The sequence below is a fragment of the Triticum aestivum genome, chromosome 3A (genome assembly GCF_018294505.1).
Source record: "Triticum aestivum cultivar Chinese Spring chromosome 3A, IWGSC CS RefSeq v2.1, whole genome shotgun sequence".
In the NCBI taxonomy this organism is placed as follows: Eukaryota; Viridiplantae; Streptophyta; class Magnoliopsida; order Poales; family Poaceae; genus Triticum; species Triticum aestivum.
Window position 1 is genome coordinate 12010249 of NC_057800.1, and position 22335 is coordinate 12032583.

The 22335-nt window shown below is 47.8% G+C and overlaps 1 protein-coding gene across 1 annotated transcript; it reads right to left on the bottom strand.

The window, feature by feature from the left end:
• Positions 1 to 705: 705 nt before the first annotated feature.
• On the bottom strand, positions 706 to 2385 carry LOC123059822 (WAT1-related protein At3g18200). Its single transcript, XM_044482336.1, has 3 exons — positions 2026 to 2385; positions 1186 to 1914; positions 706 to 1093 (listed from the first exon to the last, which is right to left on the bottom strand). Exons 1-3 carry the CDS (start codon positions 2247 to 2249, stop codon positions 937 to 939), a joined length of 1110 nt encoding a protein of 369 aa, XP_044338271.1. The 5' UTR covers positions 2250 to 2385; the 3' UTR covers positions 706 to 936.
• Between the last annotated feature and the right edge of the window lie 19950 nt (positions 2386 to 22335).

Here is a 22335-nt window from a genome sequence, read left to right on the forward strand (position 1 = left end):
GTAAGTTTCGTTGTTGAAACTGATAACTTTTTTGAGGTTTTTTATTTTTACTGTGCTCTAGTTCGGGATTGACTTACTGCGCAAATCACGAGACAAAACGAGCCGCACTCGCACTCCCCTATGCATTTCCGTCCCATTAATAGGGAAACTTTTGACACGACTTAGGAGTTAGGACTGTGACTACATGATCAAACAAGGTCCTCAAAAGTCAAAATTCTCAGCCCGCGTCCCTTTTCCGGAAACGCCAAAGTCACGTATTAGATGAAACCAATCCTTGCAAGAACTTCTTTATGGCAATAACACGCAAGTCCTTGAAGGAAACATCAACGTCTTTCTTCTGCATTCACCAGTATAAAACTTTACGGGGGAATAGCTACGGAGTAGGGCCTGATACATATGTCCTAGTCAAAGGCCCAAGCCCATCAGGGTTACAACCCAAGAGGTCATCATCCATCATCCAATGGATACTTCATAGGAAGACTAAGTGCCAACAGTGAGACAGCACATGACACATGTGGTAAGCAATCCAAACAATTAAAAATAGTGCCAACGGTCAGATATCACTCCCCCCTCCCCACCCACACACAAAACCGAATAAAAACTATGAACCAAATTCAAAATAACTTCATCAAAATAGTTGACCCCACAAAAACCATAAACCAAATTCTAAATTCTAAATTGAACACCCCAATAGAATGGGAGAGCTTCAAAATTAGGGAGCATAGTGTATTTATAGACACACACACACAACTCGAAGACAGGGGCTATACACAGTAGGTACCAAATATGACTGAGTGTGTTTGGCAGTTCACATCGTCAACTAGTACGAGTCTTCTTCTTCTTGGTCGTAACGCACGCTTGAAACACTAGTTAAAAACGTAGGTACAAACACCCACATCAGTACACACATCTCCAAGGAATATCAAGCAGCAGCTGTCACGCCAGCACTTGCTGATCTTTGTCAGCCGCGCCGCCGTCTTCCCCGAGCAGGTGCCTCGCCATCTCCGGGTCCTGGCTCCTCGTCTTCTTCTCCTCGCTCTTGCCCCACAGCACGAAGTAGAGCCCGATGACGATCAGCACCGCGCCGATGATCCTGCGCACAAGCAGCCATGGATCATGTCAGTCAGACAAGTGCAATGGTGCTGTCAAAATGCTCGTGTATGTGGATTGTATCTCCGTGCTTACCCTCCGGTGTAGAGCTGGTCGCCGAGGATGATGGCGGCCATGACGGCGACCGCGACGGTCTGCACGGGCTGGAAGACGGCGGTGAAGAGCGGGCCCCCGCGGTCGATGCACCAGATCTGCAGCGCGAACGCCACGCCGGAGGCCACCAGCCCCGCGTAGAGGATGGTGAAGAGCTCCCCGCCGGACCGCACCTTCCACCGGCTCAGGTCCTCCTCCGTGAAGGCGGCGATGACGAGGAACTGGAGTAGCCCGAAGACGCAGGTGAGGGAGATCACCGAGAGGCGCGCCGGGTACCGCTTGAGGACCGGCACCTGGAGCACCATCCATCCCGACCAGGAGAGGCAGTGGCCGAGGATGAAGACGCAGCCGAGCGTCCAGTTGAAGATGGGGCTGCCGGAGGTCCAGGAGAGGACGGCCTGCACGTGCAGGTTGTGGCTGAAGAGCGGCAGGCCCTTGTAGAGCGTGATCACCGTGGCGCCCCCGATGCTCACCACCGTGCCCACCACCTTGGCCACCCCGTGCCGCCGGCCCAGGTCCACCTGCTCCAGCCGGAGGACCGCGGCCAGCACGAAGGTGATGGCGGGCACCATGTTCTGGATCGCCGACGCGTACGTCGGCGACAGGTGGTACAGCCCCAGCAGGTAGAACCCCTGGTTCGCCGTGATCCCGATGAGCGCCAGCACGAAGAACTCGGCCAGCAGCGAGAAGGTGAGCGGCGGCCTGTCCTTCCTGAAGAAGAAGAAGAAGAAAAACAGAGACACTACCAGGATTCAGAAAACCGTCCACCACCATTGCTGGAAGAAGAAGCGGAGAAGAAGAATGGTGGAGGCGCGGACGTACTTCTCGAGGAAGTAGGCGAAGGGGGCGAGGAGGGCGAGGGAGATGACGTTGCGGTAGACGATGAAGACGAGCTTGCTGATGCCCATGTTGAGCGCCGCCCGGCTGACGATGTGGAAGCCGGCGAGCAGGAACTGCAGCGCCAGCACCCCCATGAACAGCTTCACCTTCTCCCGGTGCGCCGCCGCCGCGCCTGCACCCAAACCGGCCTGCAGATCCCTCCCCATCTCTCCCTCTCTACAATTTGTCAGCGATCTACGTACAGAGAAATAATACAGATTACTAACTGCTTGTGGTTGTGTTGAGAGGAATTGGAGGGTGCAGGGGTATATATAGTGGCCGCCATTGTTGCTGCCACTGGCGCATCATCCTCCGGTGGCCTCTCCTGCCTATCCCGGTGTGGTTGTCCTGTCCTTGAGCAGTAGACGGACACAGGACAGACATACATGGTCCTGGTAACTGAATTGATCCATGGCCTAATGCCTCGCATAATTGCGATGCAATCGCTTTACCCCATTCATTACCCGTCACGTGCACGCCGGATTACCAGCAGCGATCGATCAACACCTCAACTAATTGCGGCGGGCAGCCCATGATGCATCGCCTTAATTTGATTCTCAGCAGCAGAAATGTTTAGGGGATGCAATGCATTGGTGCCATGTTCTATCGCCCAGCATCCACACAGACATGCACATATACTATTTGCCTTTTATTCCTTGACCGGATACGTGATGTGTTGATTCTCTGGGACGTTTTAACAGAAATGCGCTGTGATCTACAGGAGACCATAAATAAATACCAACAGTTAAATGGTACACCTGTCCATGTAGGCAGGCAGGGTGCACATTTATGGCACGAACATCCTTGTAAATCCGGTCTACATTCTGAATCAGAATCCTCACAGACGTATAAATAGATACTACTATTTGCTAATTAGTACATGATGTGTACATACATTCTAATTCAGTCATTGCCATATGTAGTTATGTACAGACATTCTAATTCAGTCTAGTTAATTAGTACACCCGTTCATCACTCAGCATCCACACAGACATGGTACATATATACATACTGTTTGCCTTTTATTCCTTCACCAGCTGATACTCTACTTTGATTCTCTAGGACCATTTTCAATAGAGAGTACTGACTGAGATGTGCTGTGGCCTACAGGAGATTATAAAAATGCCAACAGCTAATTAGCACTGAGATGCAACAGCAGCGACGTCACAAGTTCAGATCCAGACCACCCTAGTTAACTGGTTCAGTTTTGCATTCTGAATGTTCATCAGTCATGCTCATGCCACATCCCCTTCAATCGATCTCTCTTTTTCCCGCTGTCGGCGTGCCGGCGACGCACTGTACGATCGACCATGAGCGCGGTTTTGACTCCATGTTCTTGGTGGGCATGGAGGGGTTTTGGATGCATGCCGTTGCCACTTGATGAAATGGTTTCGTAGATGGGCAGTGGGTACGTGACAGGTCAGGCTGCTGGGTTTTCAAGCCCGCAATCAGTGAACAGGAGGGCTCCCCCTGCACCCCTGTTCTATCCCTGTCCACTTCAATGCGATGCTTCCTGCATCCTTCTCGGAGTGATCTGTTTTAGTTTATCCTCTTGATCGTCTTGTGATCCATCCATGATTCCCTTGAGACGATCATGATGATTCATGAGCAGTCTGATCCTAGTGACATGGACGGCAAGGCAAGAGATCATCATGATTCATGCGTGTTGTGCGGTGAGAGTTTTTCAACTTGGGATCAACTTGAGATGGTGTGGACATGATGGTTCATGAGTGGTCTGATGAATGAGTGAGATTGACAGCAAAGAGGGAAGGAGGAGGTGGTGGCATGGTATGGGTTTCTTCCTCTTGCATGTGTGAGTGTTCCTCCATGGAGGACCAAGAAATAATCACCAGACAGACAGGTCAACGGGGCCAGGTTAATTATCGGGATACGACGAGGTGTGCCTAGCTGTGTGTGTGTGTCTGTGGCATGCAGCAAGGTTGCATGTTGCAGATATATAGATCGAGTACCTTTTCTGAATGGGAAAAAGAAATCATCACACCCACCATATGCCCATGTATAGATTGCTTAAGACCAATGCCAAAAAAAAAATGGTGACATGACCTGGAATTTGCGGCCTAAAAAATCACAGTCTTGTAGTAGTAAGATTTAATGTTAGTTTTGTTGTGCAAGTGGTGGTGGAGATTGGGGACAGGGAGGGGAGATGGCATGTGACAAGGTATACATATATCGTTAGGAGAAGTTGTAAAAGATTCTTAACGGAATCTGTCATGCATGTGATCAGAAAAAGCTACTACCTATATTTTATTTTATTTTTTGGGCAGCAGATCCGATCAAAGTCAAAGCCGTTATACCTGTTGGACGGAGCTACGTACGTACGGTAGTTGCATATGGGAGACAGGCTGATTTCTGATTTCTGGGGAGGATGCAGGCCGGCTTGGTGTGGTTGATGATCAACTGCCCGGCGACATGAGTATCCAGGCATGTTTCATGTCAATAATGATGTGGGATTCTGCAAATAAACAAAATGATCTGGGATGCAATGTTAAGCAAGTTGCTGATGATGACAGAGAGATGGCTCTACAATTTTGTAGGAAATGGTTGGGGTGAGGATCTTTTTGTGGTTGTATGTTTTTGCAGTTGCAAGTTGCAACTGGTCTGTTGGAGAAGAGTAAGCTGAGCTGATGAGAGTGGCCTTGAATAATGAGGCAGGCCATCCCAATTGGCAATTGAACTTTTTTTTTTCTGGAGAATAACTGGAAGTCTGGAACTGGACATGGCGTATGTGGCGTCTTCTCTTACATGTTAGTTTGATGTACAACCATATCTAAGCAGAGACCACTGACCAGACAGATCCTCTGGAAACCCAAGCTTCCTCTAAAAAACAAAATCTGGTTACCCTTGTTCTTCATGTGTGTGGACTTGTTAAACCGACGATGCTCCTTAATCATTCCTTAAGCTTAAAAATAGCCGACATTCCTTCCGCAGCTTACTCGCCACTCGAACATCAGAAGCAACCAGTGCAACCTTTCGCTGATCCACCTCCCGGGCGATCTTCAATGGATTTTCCCTCCTTTTGCTACATTTCGCTCAAAAGGTTGAAGGGAGATAGTGCATCAAGTCATTCGCATGGGCCAACCCTTCGACCAAAGAAAGGGAGACTTGATGACGTCATAGGTGGTTTGTCGCATCTTTCTTTGGCGGTGTTTGTTATACTCTATTATTTAGATCGCTTTGTGGTGATTCTTTTGGGATCAACTAGATATGGTGGGAGGGACCTTGCTCTCGATTTTGTTAAGTTCACCATCTTGGTTAGGGTTGTGTGGAGGCGGCAATGTCTCTCTGTAGGAATAATGTCTCCCACGTTTGATCCCCATCCCATTGGTGCATCCACCATCGTTGGAACGCATGTAGAGATGCATCGGATCTTGCGGGATTCGGTCGGTGATGGTCTTCGGTGATTCTGTTTGGATCTTATCTTTGTTCGTTTTTGTTTGGGTGTTTACATATTTGATCCTTTCGATTTAGGACTCTCTTCATCGGCGATGGTTGTTGCTCTGGTGCGCTAGTTCTATGGGGTTTAGCACGGCGGCTTCTCGATTGTCTACTACAACAAGGTTTGCTTAGCTCTGTTGTGGAAGGGGTGATGAGGGTGATGTGCTTCGACTCACTTCACTGCTTGTAGTCGTCGCTAAGTAATCCACGAACCTGGTTGTTTTTTTGTTACATCTGGTGTTCTACATACTACCATGATCGTCTTCGAGTAGTTCCAGTCCTTGTAGTCATTGCTTGGGGATCCAGGGACCTGTTTATAATTTTTGTTACCTCTGGTGTTCTTCGTACTACCAAGATTAATTATTAATAGTTCGGAAGTGTCTCCGGAAAAAAAACTCTATATGGTGTGACCATGATTATCCATTAGTAGCTAGTGATGGTATAGACGACAAGAGATCATGCATGGTTGGAGTTTCTCTCCTCCCATGCTCTGTGTTCCCTCCGAAAAGACCGAGAAATAAGCACCCGAGATGAATGAGATGGCCCGTCCCGGGCTAGAAGCAGAAACTTTGAGGCTAGGCAAATTTTAACTTGATCGCTCTTACCTCCCCTTTTTACATGGGAAATAAGAAGGTAAAAGTTACTCAGAGTCACTACTTAATGAAATCAGCGGCTTACATCTGTTATATACTCTTATCTCTTATTTGAAACAAGGAGGTAAGAGGAACTATGTTAAAACTGCTCGGCTCCCCACAAAAACAAGTCCAGTTAAAGTCATTCAAAACGTTTCCATAACTCAAAAGCATAAAAAAGCCATAATTAGCCTGAAGAGATATCTCCTTCTTTCAACAGTGCCATCGCCCAAATTCCAGGGACATTATTGAGTTTCAGCCTTCTACAGTGTGGCCACTCCTCGTCACCATTGATTGAGAACAAGCAGAGCTCCTCACCGGCTTCTCTCCTGTATTGGTAGGAAGGCATAATCAGAGGTTTGAACATAAGTGTAGGGACCGCGCGGTGGAAATGTTGTGGGAGAAAAAAACTAGTCAAATGAGATACGAGACGCTGGAGTGGACCCACCTCGTCCGAGTCTGCATGCGGCACTCATCACAATGGGCGAAAAGAACGAGATGGTAAAAATCCGCGTAATGAAGGAGGTTTCGAATGAAGGATAGAATGAACGACGCAGATATCGCCACAACATGCACGTAGCGGTCATCACAATGAGCGAAAGAACGGATGAGATTTCCGCTATGAATGGCATGTGATGGTAAAAAAACGCTTCCATCAAATGTAAAGAAATAATACATAAATATAGCGCGGTGATGCACAGGGGAGGGGGCTAGTGCCCCCTTCCACGCTTTAACATAAGGTGGGGGGAAGGGTTCACGCCCCGATAGTCCTAAGTTAACTAGTCTTTCATGGTTGGTAGAGTTATGTAGATTACAATTGTGTGTCCATTGTTTTAATCTAATATGTTTTCATGTTTGTATGAGCTTTACTACCGTGTGCAGGTGCCGCGAAAAGCCATCATCTTGGATGACACCCCTGCATTTGCGTCAACAGTCACGGATGTGGAAGATGTGAAAATTGTGGTGAGGCTCTTATCCTTCTGGCTCAACAATGGTCTTTGTTGGTCCTGCGACGAGAAGATCACGTTCGCCATCCCCGAGATTGGCTACTCGAATTTGGATGTCAACTCCATATTCGAGATGCACCCTCTTTAAATACCCAGTTTGGGTCCCTTTTTGTTTGTTTATCTGTCTGGCATGTTTGTTTGTCTCAGTATTTTTGTTTGGCTGTGCAACTGTTGGACATTGCGTCTGGTGTAAAAATTCCAGATAAGGAAAATACGGCCACTCAGAATCGAACACAAGACCACTTATAGAGGCACGCCTGTAGCTAGCCAATAGAGCTATTGGGCGTTAAAGACTTTCTTGTCACCACGAAACACAAAAGGCTATATTCAGCGACAGAGTTACTTAGACTCACTACTTAATGAAATCAACGGCTTAGATTTGTTATATACTCTTATCTCTCAGGTGAAAAGAGGATGTAAAAGGAACTATGTTAAAACTGCTGCGGCAGATAATTAAGGATTTGACCAGTTCAGCTTAGCTCCCCACAAAAAAAGAAGTTCAGTTAAATTCGTACAGAACGTTCCCATAGCTCAAAAACATAAAGAAATAAAAATGAAAAACTCATACTGATAATTCGTCAGTCCTCACCCTGAATTAGTGGCAACTTTCACCGGTCGAAATGAGTCAACGCTCGAAATCTTTTCTCTATGGTTGGAAAGTGCAATCCAACACCTGAAACTCTGAATCTTTCAGTCCCTATGTCAGTCAGTCCGGCAACCTACGGTACGTGTGTGAATTGAACGCATGACTAATGTTGGGAACATCCAATTTTAACATCCCAGGACAGAGAAAATAAGCAGACGCATGTGTGCGACGCGACGATATGACAAATCTGCTGTCGCCTGTCTATGGATCGTGCTATGGCTACTGTGCGACGACAGCGCCCATGCATCCATGATCCCTCCAATGGCAACACCGCAGCTGCAACCTCTCTTTCCTCTAGCTCGTCTCTTTTCTTCGTCCCTTTGTGTCCTGGCTTTGTATCATGATTGTTACAACAAGCTAATGCAAATGCAGAATGGTGGATCCACCGATCAATCAAGATGTGTGCCGGATGCTTGTCCATGGCATGATGAAGTAGCATCCATGCGTGGCAGACAGATCATCAGATGGGAAGGTCCCATGCAGCATGCATGCTAGCCGGGTGCACCAGTACTTAACTGATCGAGTGATCCAACAAATTACTTTAGCTTAGAGCTCTTGCTCATGTTGCATCTCAAAGGGCCGGGTCCATTAATTGGAGAAAAACAGGTGATTATATTAGGTGTGGTACGCAGTTAAACAGTGGTCCATGGAGACCCCCCCTATATATATCTCTGTCAACCTGAATTTGATGCTTCATGCTTCCTGCATCTTTCTCGGCATGGTCTACTTTAGATTATCGTCTTGCGATCCCTGCGTGATTCTCTTGGGATCAACTAGCTCGAGACGCATGGTGTGTGATCGTGACTGTTCATGAGTGGTCTGTCTGATGACACAGACGGCGAGAGAGATATGGATCGAATAGGGAGTAGCTCCTGCGTGGATAATTATTTGGTGTTTGCTCAGTTAAGATGAATGAAGAGAGAATCACATGATGGGTGAGATGGCCCCGTATGAAAGCACAAACTTTTAGGTCAAAACTGTGGCAGATGACGACCGGCAGGGCAGCGCACATAAGTTAAGCATATAAGAGCATCTATTTTGCCTCAAAATATATATATAAGATTTTAACACCTGGTTGTTTGAGTTCGTGGATGTTTGAGGAGGATTTGAGGATGCCGGTTGTAGATGCTCTAACTGATCAAACACGGTGGACTGGGATGTAGTGTTCATCTCCAATAAGTGTGAAATTAGTCGAAGCTTCAACCAGGTAAATCTTAACCCAAACGAGTGGATATTCCATATTTCTTTTAATGATTCGAATGAACTAAAGAAACGCACTGAAACACATGAAACTCTGAATATTATTTGTTCAATGCGGTAAATCTGCAATACATGCTAGCTGAGTCAATGCTGTCAGTAATTAACGAGAGCTTGGTAATCAAATGTACTCGTATCATGTTGCTTTATCGATAAAGCAGAGCGAAAATCTATTTTCGTATCAAAGAAGCGAATAATCCATGGCCTACGTTAACACCACAGCATGGGCAAATAAGCAGGCACACGTGTGATGGGCGCGACGCCACAAATGTTCAGCGGATGGCGCACCCACAGCCGCAGGGATGTGCAATCCTTCCTGTGTGCGAAAGCGCCCATGCATCGAGCGCAACACTGCAACCTTGTCCCTTATTTGCATTTCGAATCATACAATATCATATTTAGCAAGCACAAAGTGGATGGATCGATGAATAATCAAGCTGGTTTGTGCCGTGCGTTCGTAGAGCATAACTAGCATTGATGCTGGCTGGTGAGAGAGGTGCTAGCTAGGTCCGAATGAGGTCATCTTGACCGTACGTGCGAGCGATCATACTGTCCATCGGTCTGTCTGGTGCGTGCAACACTAGCACATGCATGGCGTGTGGACCTGCCTCACGTAATTATCTCAGGGAGTGATGGAATATCTCACGTATCCTTCAGACCAAACTAATTTAAGTTAGAGCTCTTGTCACAGTACTAGTACTTCATATGGGTCTGTTGGAGAAATTAAGGGGGCTAGCTAAATATGGGCCCATATATACATGGGGGGTCGATGAATGGTGTGGTGTGATCTGCGATGAACATCAAGAGATAAGAGAAGGATGTTCCTACAAGGCTTCACAGAGTTCAGCGGTTCTGGGCCGTCGAATCGGTTTGCTTGATGCGATTCAGGGCGTCGGATCAAGATCTGGAGGAAGCTGGGCCGTTGGATCTGAGATGATCACTGCTGGAATGAATAGCAATGGCAACAAAATGTGTATACCATGCCCCCACCAGGGCATTTCGGTCATTTCGCGTAGTGGGGGTATAAAAGGGGGCTGCTACGGAGACCTAGCCGCCTCCTCCCTCGCTCGCTCCTGCAGCCGCCTCCCTCCTCCCTCGCTCGTGCCTCCGCCCCGCGCATCCCCCGCGCCCAGCTCCTCCCGCCTCGCCGCCGCCTCCTCCCTCGCTCGCTCCTGCAGCCGCCTCCCTCCTCCCTCGCTCGTGCCTCCGCCCCGCGCATCCCCCGCGCCCAGCTCCTCCCGCCTCGCCGCCGCCTCCTCCCTCGCTCGCTCCTGCAGCCGCCTCCCCCCTCCCTCGCTCGTGCCTCCGCCCCGCGCATCCCCCGCGCCCAGCTCCTCCCGCCTCGCCGCCGCATCCTCCCTCGCTCGCTCCTGCAGCCGCCTCCCTCCTCCCTCGCTCGTGCCTCCGCCCCGCGCATCCCCCGCGCCCAGCTCCTCCCGCCTCGCCGCCGCCTCCTCCCTCGCTCGCTCCTGCAGCCGCCTCCCTCCTCCCTCGCTCGTGCCTCCGCCCCGCGCATCCCCCGCGCCCAGCTCCTCCCGCCTCGCCGCCGCCTCCTCCCTCGCTCGCTCCTGCAGCCGCCTCCCTCCTCCCTCGCTCGTGCCTCCGCCCCGCGCATCCCCGCGCCCAGCTCCTCCCGCCTCGGCGCCGCCTCCTCCCTCGCTCGCTCCTGCAGCCGCCTCCCTCCTCCCTCGCTCGTGCCTCCGCCCCGCGCATCCCCCGCGCCCAGCTCCTCCCGCCTCGCCGCCGCCTCCTCCCTCGCTCGCTCCTGCAGCCGCCTCCCTCCTCCCTCGCTCGTGCCTCCGCCCCGCGCATCCCCCGCGCCCAGCTCCTCCCGCCTCGCCGCCGCCTCCTCCCTCGCTCGCTCCTGCAGCCGCCTCCCTCCTCCCTCGCTCGTGCCTCCGCCCCGCGCATCCCCCGCGCCCAGCTCCTCCCGCCTCGCCGCCGCCTCCTCCCTCGCTCGCTCCTGCAGCCGCCTCCCCCCTCCCTCGCTCGTGCCTCCGCCCCGCGCATCCCCCGTGCCCAGCTCCTCCCGCCTCGCGCCGCCGCCTCCTCTCCCCTCCCGCGCGCCTCCTCTCCCCTCCCCTCCCACGCGCCTCCTCTCCTCCCACCCACATCGCCGCCGCCGCCACCCACCGCCTCGAACGGTGCCGTCGGCGGCCAGATCCGCCACAGCAGAGCGCCCCCCCCCCAACGACGACGAGCAGCAGAGGAGGGAGGACGAGGAGCATGACGGCGGCGGCGGCAGGGAGCAGCAGTAGCAGGCCAAGGCGTCTCAGCAGCAGGCCTTCGGCGATGCCGACGAGCAGCAGCGGAGGGAGGACGAGGAGCACGACAGCGACGGCTACGGGGACCGGTGCGGCGCTGCCAAGGACGTGCTGGAGCGGTTCGACGCGCCGACCACGTGCGCCGAGGAACCGGCTGCTACCAGGGCTAGGGTTTCGGTTGTTGGCTCCAACACCGGCGACTATGTCCGGTGATTTCATCCCCTCCCCTCCTTCATCCTCATCTCTCTCTCTCTCTCTCTCTCTCTCTCTCTCTGTGTCTGACCACTCCTCCCCTCATCGTCTTGGCTTGCAGGTTGCCATCGTCGCGGAGCTGGACAAGATCATGGTGTCCCCAAACTTTTTAGGCTGCTGCTCCTGTGTCCATGGCGTCCCGGAGAAGCAAGGTGTGTTTCTACTACTCCCTACACTGCTTGATATTACTATTCCTCCATTCATAGCAAGAGATGTGCTGCTGCTACTTCTGTTGTTATGTCTTGCTTTAATTGCTAGCTTCAGTGTATTAACACGTTATTATATGCAGGGTTCTGCTGATTGTATTGTCAACGTGGCTGGGCGTTGTCATCTTCTTTTGCAGGTATCACCATGTAGTCATTATCCTTTTCAGAACAACTATTTTATTACTGTTCTCAGATCCCCATTGCCTAGGCATTATTCTCATATATCTTCTTGCATTTTTTCCATATATTATGAATTCTCAGGAGCCCACCACCGTGTCACTTTAGGGTGTTGTACTCTTTTCTTTTTTGTCTTGATTCTGGTAGAGGCCAAAATAATTTGTGCTTGTTTTTAGTGGGGTGTGGACATATGCCTTTTATTTCTTGGCTGGACGTTGGTAGGAACCTAGCTGGGTTTGTTCCTTTTTGCATGCAGGAAGGCTAGGTTTTGGTAAAGGAGTTGTGGCTTCTTATTTGTTTACTACTCTAGCTAGGTTCCAAGGAAGGGGCTCTTTGGAGCTATCTTGGTTTGTTAGTTTGCTGTCCAGGGGAGCATTACATCTAGAAACATTTTTTTTCGAAGTATGCCTTTGTTGTCAAGGAGAGGTTTAGTCTTGAGGTCATATGCTAATTAGGAGTACCCTTGGAGATGCTTTGGTGCTTTGCTATGCCCCGTTTGATTGATGTATTAGGAAGTTTTGTTTGGGATGTGGTGATTGCTACACTTGGGTTAGTGTGCATATATGATCACAAAAATCATTCGAGTTAGAAAAGTATCATTCAAGTTCCTTCTATGCCAGATTTGGACTCTTTTCACCTTTAGCGTGCCGGCAGTGTTTCACCAACTTGATTTCTTTTAACTTCCAAATTTTGGCCTACAATTGATTTAATCATAATTTGCCGATTTTCATTCTTAATTGGCTTGTGTAATTGCTGAACAGCTAAATCGGGAAGCCTACTGTTTGTGTAATTGCTGAAACTGAAAGTTTTGGAGCCAAAATTGACCTCAGTAATAGAGTAGTTCTGTGTTTCTATAGGGACCATGCCAGAGGAACTAATTGTAAGAGCAAGCTGTGCACTACCATCTATCAATTGTGCACAGCTTGCTCTTACAATTAGGTTTACTTCATGTGTATTGCTATATTTAATTATGAGATGAATCTTCTTTTCATATTGGCCTACATTATATGATGGTGCCCCGTTATGGCTTCAGGATGTGGACGGTGCAAGTAGCAGCTCCGACGCAGGGGCGTGGGTGTGCGGTGTAGGAAGCGGTTCCTCGCCGGTTGGACGGCGTTCAGGCGCAACCCCGGCGCCCACTGAGTACTGCCTCGGCTACAACCTCCATCGGTGAACTCCATCTTCTGCCTGCTCCTCTGCTTTGGCTACTGTTGGGACATGGCTGTGGCTATGTCGATGTGGTGCTGGTTGGTTGTTGCTCTATGTCATAGGAGCTCCCGTGATTCTCTGGTTTACATGTGGATGCCCTGATCCTATAGCTATGCTCATGGATTTGCTAAGTTGATCAGTGGCAGTGCTGATTTCCTATTTGCAAACTGCCAAATGATCTCTTGCTCATAGCCACATCTACATTTGTAGTGTGTAATTTGGTGTTGTCTGGGATAGCTGATCTACCACCACTTGAATGAGCTGATAGGTGATGCCACTGGAGCTGCTAGCCCTGCGGAGCTTTCTAGAGCATCCAGAAATAAGAGAAGGATGTCTCACCGACCCTCCTCAGAGCTCAGACGAATCCGGTCGTCCGATCGATTTCCTTGATGCGTTTACAGTCGTTGGATCGAGCGGTGGGAGGAGCTGGGCCGTCGGATCGAGCCCGCACGACTATGGCAATGAATAGTTACACTCCGGGCTTGCCACCGTGTGTAAAACTGGGTGGCCGCCGAGGGCATTTTCGTCGTTTCACATGGTCGGACAGCCGGCTGGTCCGAGGCCATTCTTGCTAGGGCGATGATGATTGACCATGGCTAAAATAAGTGTGCCTTTGAGCAATCGAGGCACCTGTGGATATCAAGTTGGATCCCCCCTCTTGTCTCTAGAATCCTTTTTGATCATGTGATACTTATTGTTCTGTCCTTGGATGGTCATTCTTTTTGAGTGATAACCAGGACAGCTCCACTGTATAAACAGATTGATCTGGTGATAAGAGATGACGGGGTAGGTTATATGATCGAGGAAAGGTGAATTTGAGCCCACCATGCAATGAACCCTGAACCTTTTTTATTTGTGTTTAAAGGTGTTGCTTATTTATGCTCCAGTGTTTATAGCCGTCTTATGTAAAGATTTCTTCTCTCATACCTTTATTGCATTGTTCTTGATCTTTTATTGTTTGTTGTTGGTCCTTGATTTAATCTGGTTAAGATTTCTTCTCTCTCTTATGTAAATATTTCTTCTCTCTCATACCATTGTTTTGTCCATGTAGTAATAGATATATATTTACATGGAAAAGGGGGTATGTTCTAAACGTTTCCCAAAGGATTTTCAGAACAAGACAACTATTGATGAAAATGGTTTTGCTTTGTATAGGCGTCGTGAAAATGGGCGAAGATAGTTCTTATGGTGGCATCTTCTGGTGTTGCGGCTTTGCTGCTTGCTGGTGGTAGAACAACTGACTCTCGATTTAAAATAGTGTTGCAGATTGACCAGACTACTCTTTGTGACATCAAAAGAGGCACACATCTGTGTAATCTTTTGAAAGATACTTCTTTAATCATCTAGTATGTAGCACTTATCACAAACATTAGGTGTTTTGAATGTCTGGACAGAACTTTGTGTGATCTTTTGTCATTTGACGATCATTTGCTTGTTGATGTTCCGTTTGGTTTTCAATATAGCTAGCTATCGGATGGAGATTTTAGTTTTTGTAACACCCTGATCGGATGATTGTTGTAGGTCTGTAGGTAGAGTATGCATCCAATATACTAATGAGAATACTCAGATCACATGATTTGCAATGTTCGTTTTAAATGGCGTCAAGTTGCACATTCTATTTATTTGGGAAATTGCCATTGATGCTTCTGTTGGGGATCAAAATTCTGATCTGTGCCTTTCTGTTTTCTAAGATGGTCTTTGCGTTCTTGTGTTCTAGCTTGCATGCCTAGCAGTTTACTTCTCATCGCTGCTTTGATTTATGGCCAGTGGATTACTAAAGAAGAGGAACTCATGTTAGTTTTCAACATTTATGACCAGTGGATTAGTAAAGAAAAGGAACTCGTGTTTGCTTTCAGCTTTGCAGAGCTTCAGATATGTTTCTGAGTTAAATTTAGTCTTTCAATTGTTAGCGGACCATGGCATCTTAAACCTTGGGCCTTGGTTTCCTTGTTGTTAAATGTTAACCGAACTAACAATTACTGAAAAATGGCTTTAAGGAGCGTTCCAGTGCACAGTGAAAATACGACAGTGTCCCAATTTATAGGAATTATAGGGGCTGTTTGGATGGTGGCCGACGGTTGCCACACCAAAATTTTCGCTTGGTTGACAGTATTATAAGAAGTTTTTCTGTTTGTCTCGGCTTGTTTTTGCTTGATAAGTGACCGGTTTGGGTTTGACGAATAGTTGTACTATGGGCAGTATATACGGAATGTGGATCTCTGGGTTGTTGTGATAGCTATTGGATTGGGTACTGTCGCATCTCAGGTTCAGATGTTTTGGATGTTTGGCTGATCCAACGCTGTTAGTTTCGGCTCATCTTTGCTCCAACAATTGGCAGTATATAACGCCCTCACCCCTGCTTATCTCACCTAACTGATTTTATCTTTCTTGCACTCAAGATTCATTGGTGCGTGCTCCCCCTGTTACTCGGCGCTTAGGAGAAGGAGAGGCATGGTCTCCACCAAAAACAGAGGAGGAAGAAGTAAGATGCTGCTAGCCCCCCGTGGCCTGTTGCGTCTCCAATCAGCGCTTGCAACAGGGGAACCACATCCCTGGCCTCTCCATGCCTCCCCAAGCGCCAACCTATAGGCTACAACAACAAGGTGAGGCGGGCCCCTACTCGGTAAAAACAGGTTCAGGAGGTGTTTATCCTATGATTCAGTAACTTGCGTTCTAATCTTATTTGTCTTCTCATTGGGCATGGTGTCTTTAGGTTATCAAAGGGAATTGTGTATGGCTGTTGACAATCCAGATTGTGGGCGGCTAAGAGGTTAGAATTACTCATGAACATTTCTGCTTATAAATAATATAATAACGTAGTAGTAGCCCCTCCTACTTATTTTTGTTACTATATGCATCAAGCAATAGTAACTACAAAAACCTTTCCATGCATCAAGCAATAGTAGCCAGCTGATTGTTTATATATGCATCAAGCAATAGTTGGTACTCGCTGATTACATTAATGGTAACTACAAAAACCTTTCCATGCTCAGCATTATCGGCGACCTCTCTGATTTGGAGTTGTACTTCGTTATTGTGAAAGGTTTTCTGGGCGTCCGATCAAGATCTGGAGAAAGCTGGGCCATCGGATCTGGGATGAGCACTGCTGGAATGAACAGTTACTGCCTCAGCGCGCTGCCTTTTACTTCGTTTTTTCGGTCTGGCGTCGCTGGCGTGTGGGTCCGCTCGCGGGTGGGCCGCGTTTGTCAGCGACCGTGGCTTGGATATGGCCCGGCCGCCCCGTCGCGCGCACCGACGGGTAAAGATCTCGTGCTACCGCTCGTAATATCCTGCGCCCGCTGAGGGTACGTCAGTAATTTCGCGTCCAGGCCTTGTGCGTGTCGTGCGGTGGTTCGCCCCGTGCGGCTATGGGGTGGGGAAGGGCAGCGCCTTGCCCTTTCGTGCTCATTCATCCCCTTCTTCTCCTTCCCTCTGGATTCTTCTACTAGCCAGCCATCAGGAGCTCCTGGTGCTCCTGGATCTGGATGTGCTATACATCACCTCCTCACCTCTTGGCTGCTTCGGTGCCTGTGGCGTTCGTGCTCATCGGTGGGACGGTGCAAGGCGCAACTCCGATGCAGTGGCGTGTATGTGCGGTGTAGGAAGCGGTTCCTCGCCGGCTGGACGGCGTCCAGGCACAACCCCACGTCCACTGAGTAATGCCTCGGCTACAACCTCCCTCAGTGAGCCCCATCTCCCTCCCGCTCTGCTTCGGCTACTATATGGGACATGGACAGGGCTATGATGATCAGTTATGGCTTATATAGGCATGCTCTCGAGCAATCGAGGCACTTATGGGTATTAATTTGGATCCCCCCTCGTTTCTTTGAGCCATTTTTTGATCACGTTTTTATTTTAGTGACTCTGTCCTTGGATGGTCATTTCTGATGATTGATAACCAAGGCAGTTTCACATGACCCACCGGTTGGAAGCCATTCTTGCTAGGGCGATGATGATTAACCGTGGTTGAAATAAATGTGCCTTTGAGCAATCGAGAAACCTGTGGGTATCAAGTTGGATCCTCCCTCTTGTCTCTAGAATCCTTTTTGATCTTGTGATACTTATTGTTCTGTCCTTGGATGGTCATTCTTATTGAGTGATAACCAGGACAACTCCAATGTATAAATAGATTGATCTGGTGATAAGAGATGACGGGGGTAGGTTATGTGATCGAGGAAAGGCAAATCTGAGCCCACTATGCATTGAACCCTGAACCCTTTTTATTTGTGTTTAAAGGTGTTGCTTATTTATTCTCCAGTGTTTATAGCCATCTTATGTAAAGATTTCTTCTCTTTGATACCTTTATTGCATATGAGTTGTTTTTTCATCTTTTATTGTTTGTTGTTGGTCCTTGATTTAATCTGGTTAAGAGTAAGTTGCACTTTGTTATTCTGGGATAAACGATGGTTTGGCAATGCTATTGGTTCTTCATGAGTTCAGAGGAGGATTTCTGATATTATTTTATTGTTAAATAGTCATGACAGTAAGATTCTTGTATCTGTTCGCCGTGAGGAGCAATGGGGCATTGCACACTTATGTGTACTGCTACCTGATTATGGTTGGTCTTTTGTATAAAGGCCTTGCTATAATTTTTATGGTCCTTCTTCCCTAAGGTGTATTATGAATGTTTTTCCGAGCTATGGAATGTATTCCTAATCCTGATCTATAGAACTGCCTTTCTGAACTTGATGTCTAAGTTCTACTGGACAATGCTTATTTGGATAGACGCTCATGGGTTAAGTTATTTGATGCATTGCTTTCACTATCAAATTGTTCGCTACTTTGAGGATTTGGCTGCATACTGTATTGTTTTGTATTTGGTGGACTGGACCAAGAGCGCACAGAGGGAGATCTTCTCTGCCGCACTGACAACAGCAATAGAGAAAATCCAGTCCACGGTGCCACCAATGAGAAAGGTAAACACAAGCTTTTGGAATATGGATTTTCAGAACATAGTCAAATTTTCGTCCATCCCGGTAACTTGCTCTAGCGTTCTTCCTTTGTGCTGTGGATTATCAGAACATAGTCAAATTCTGTGACACACACACACCAAGACATACCATTGGACTATACAGGAATAATGGGATGCCGTCCTTTGTTGCTCGACCTAGCCTTGCTGCTTGAGAAAGTTGCCCCTGGTAAGCTTGTTTCTCTTCCTCGTTAGATTTGTATGCGTATGCTGCCCTGCGAGACAAATTTATCCGTGATGCATGTCAGATCTATCCTCTCTTCGTCGTATACTTACTGTACTAGATTAAATAAATGTGGGATTCAAGCACACAACTAGACTGTACTGTAGCTTTGAACAAAGTGATGGATGCGTATATTTGTGTAGCTCTGGACAGAGCCCAGACATTTTGGTTGCATTCCATGCGATTAAATAAATGTGGGGTTCAAGCACACAACTAGACTGTACTGTAGCTTTGAACAAAGTGATGGATGCGTATTTTTGTGTAGCTCTGGACAGAGCCCAGACATTTTGGTTGCATTCCATGCTTTATATTTATCAAAATGATTATGACATGGCTCATTTCAGTCGTCATGTGTGGTTGCTAGGTTTGGTTCCCTGATGCGCACCGGTGGTGCACGATAGAGTGTGCACAGGGGATTCTTCTTCCACTCTGATGCCTCCCGCCCTGCCCCTCCGGTGGCATCAGTTCCTCTTTCAGTTCTGCATCTCTGCTGGTAAGCCCCTGATTCCCTCTCTGCTATCTATGTTGACCGGAAAACATCAAATGTGGACAAGTGGCACTAGAGTCTGTTCTGTCTAGATTCTTATGTTTTTTGGAAACGGACTAAACTAAGCTGCAGTTTTACATGTAAATATTTGAAGAAAAACATATTATGTCTCTTATGTGATCTCAGAGCACTTTTACCTTCATTTTGAAAATGCATTTGTCTTTATATGTGTTGTATAAAAGGAATACATGAAGGCACAAGCAATCAAAAATGTATGGAAATGTCTCTTAAATTGCAAGCCTAATGCTAGGAAAAATGGACTTATATCATTTTTTTCAACTTCTCCAGGTTGGTCGGCCGGTGCGGCGCAAATCTGGTTCGACGAGGTCGTTGACGACCTGCTGCGGGAGTGGGACAATGGGATCAGCTCCGGGAGGTCCGGGGCACGCTGCTGCCGCTCGTGTAGCAGAAGTCTAACTGCTCCGAGGTGATGATTTCTCTGGTTATTACTCACTCGGTGATGTTCTGAACCACAATGATGTTGTTGCCTCGACAATGAGTTCCTCAACTTACGTGACTGATGAGCTGGGGCGTGAAGATCATGGCTCTTATGATTTGTATACAGACCTTACTACTGTATTGTACTGGGGTAGAATGCCTCTATGAAGGTGTTTTGACCCTCTATGAATGCTTATTTTTATGTTGTACATTATTTGTAGTCGGATTGTGCCTGTCCAAAATTGCTGGTATGTGGTTACTGTAAGATATATTACGTGTTAATCGTTAGATTCAATATGATGCTAATTCCCCTGTGCGTGACACTTGATTATGTTGTGTATAATTGATCCTTGCACACATTTAGGATATATAAAATTAGATTGGTTGATACATGAAGAACTCTTCTCTATGATGAACTGTCATGCAGGCATCACTCTGGGTAATTTCTGAAACAAATTGAGATACACTAATTCAGTTCCATTTGGCTAAAACGATAGAGAAATTCTTAACGATTGAGATACACTTATGTATTGTATATAAATGACTGCTCTAATCTTAATCTATTGAACAACGCTGCTTTTGGTTTATTCCTTTCTGTCGAGCCTGCTTACTTTATTTGAACAATTCATGAGTTCAAATATTTGATGAATTACTTTCCGTGCCAAACAATGCACATTATATTGTTCGGATTTTGCGGCTCAAATGATTATTCGTATTTGGTTGCCTGTCGTTTGGTGGGCAACGCGTGGCAAGCCGCGTCACCAAAGCATCGATTCCTACTAACTTAGCATTACGGACCTGATCAAAACATTGGGACCGGCACCCTTGCACCAATGCGCGATCCCGATCTAGTGTAAGTGAATGCGTGAATGATTGGGTGGATGTCATGCCATGCATGATGGGATTTCATGGTGATCATCCGTACTACCATCAGGTTGTTGGTTTGTTCCTTCCTTCCTTTGTCCCTTGGGCCTTGGTACTGCTGTAGTTGGGAGTATGGGAATGGCTAGATGTAAGTCGCTTGCTTTTCGAATTTGGGCCATTCGATTGTTTTGGGACGTACGATGCACATCCAACGGTGCCTGGCCCTTCTTGTTCCTCGAGCTCTTCTTCTGCTCCAAACCTCCACACGGGCCGCCAGTCGAACCGCCTGCATCCACCACCCATGGCTGGCGGCGCTCCTGCGCAGCCTCGCCGCCCCTCCCTCCCCAAAACCACCCCCCACCACCAGCCTTGCCGCCACCCACACGGCCACCCCTCTAGTCTCGCCGCTGACGAAGATTTTCTCTGGTGAAATTGCACCACCGCCCCCACTACCGCTGTTCTTCCGCCCCCCACCCCTCACCCTAATATAGATAATGGGGTAGCCCTCCGACGAGCCCCTTCCTTCTCCTTCCTTCCCCCTGTCCTCCTTCCTTCTCCTTCCTCTTTCTTCAAAATCGACTGACCACAATAGCTAAAGTCAGTCCACTTGCATGGTTGTGGTGTACTATTGCAGTATGAGTATATGTTGTGTAAGGGTATCTCCAATGATGTACCCTCAATCGGACCCCGTATTCATCCACAGACACGTACTGTTGCATCCGTGGACAGTGTTACATATAAACCATGCTCGCATACATTTCAAATCGGGTTTCAATAAACCAGATGAATTACATATAAACTGAATGATTTTCATCTAAACCAGAGCACATTTATTACATTTTCGACATACTTCAACTAACTATAGCGGACTAGGTTGTTCTAACCTAGTCTAAATGATTGATGGCCGCAGCGACACCCATCTCCCATGTCAAGTCTTCCCCATACACTAGTAGAAAAGAGGGCTTTGGTTCAGGCCGGGTCAGCCCATTAGTCCCGGTTCAGTCCAGAACCGGGACCCATGGGGGCATTGGTCCCGGTTCGTGTGGCCAGGGGCCTGCTGGGCCTCATGGGGGCATTGGTCCTGGTTCGTTTGGCCCCTTTGGTCCCGGTTGGTGGGACAAACTGGGACTAATGGGCCTCACTCCCGGCCCACCACCATTGGCCCACCACAGGCTTCCCTTTGGTCCCGGTTCATGCCACGAACCGGGACCAATGAGGTGTCTATATATACCCCTCGCCCGCGAGCAGAGCACCCCAGTGCTCTGTTTTTCTCTGGCCGGCGAGGGGAGGGCTTTGTGGTGCTCTAGCTCACCTCCTATGCACATGAGGTGTTCGATGAAATGCCCGAGCCACACTAGTTAAGCGTTCTCCTCTTGAAGCTCGACCTCAAAGCTCCATTTTCCTAGAGATTTGTCTTGGTTTAGCGGCCCGTCACGTCCCATTTCCGTCTTCACCGTCATCGATCGCCCGCACCGATCTCGTCGCCGGCACCACCATGGTGAGCCTCTTGTTCTTATCTTCTTTCTGAAAGAAAAATTCTTACTTTAGATAGATACTTGTCTAATTTTCTTACTTTTATTATTGCTTATTATTATATAGTGCGATGGTTTTGGTATCCGCCCCGTCGGCCCTCGTCCTGGCTATGATTCGGATGTGGTATATATTATCTTTTTATAACTATTTGGTTCATTTATTGTTTATGACAATTATGCCGAGCAACGTGACATAGATTTTATTTATCTAGGAGGTAGTTGAACCGGAAATTCCAACCGACCCTAGTGTCGAGAGGTTAAATTTAGTTGAAGAAGAAAACAATTACTTGAAGGAAAAAAAATTGAGGAGGAGAAGATGATATTGGAGTTGCATGTTGCGGATGTCGTTGATGATCACAAGATCAAGATGGATGCAATGCGGTTGAAGATGAGAAAGATTAGAAAATATGCCATTCATACCGAGGCTTGGTATCATTATGCCGTTGGATCAATTGTTACCTTGGTTGCGATTATGATCGCATTTGTTTTCGCATTGAAATGTTTTACATAGTTTCAGTGTATGGTTTAATTAATTAGATGCTTTGGAGAGCTATATGTTGTTAGATGAGAACTA

What these genes read in the sequence shown, in the direction of transcription:
- LOC123059822 (XM_044482336.1), bottom strand. Translation starts at nt 2,249, where the DNA reads ATGGGGAGGGATCTGCAGGCCGGTTTGGGTGCAGGCGCGGCGGCGGCG. An exon ending in TTCGCCTACTTCCTCGAGAA is followed by an intron (nt 1,915 to 2,025) that starts GTACGTCCGCGC and finishes CTTCTTCTTCAG; the next exon opens with GAAGGACAGGCCGCCGCTCA. An exon ending in GACCAGCTCTACACCGGAGG is followed by an intron (nt 1,094 to 1,185) that starts GTAAGCACGGAG and finishes GCTTGTGCGCAG; the next exon opens with GATCATCGGCGCGGTGCTGA.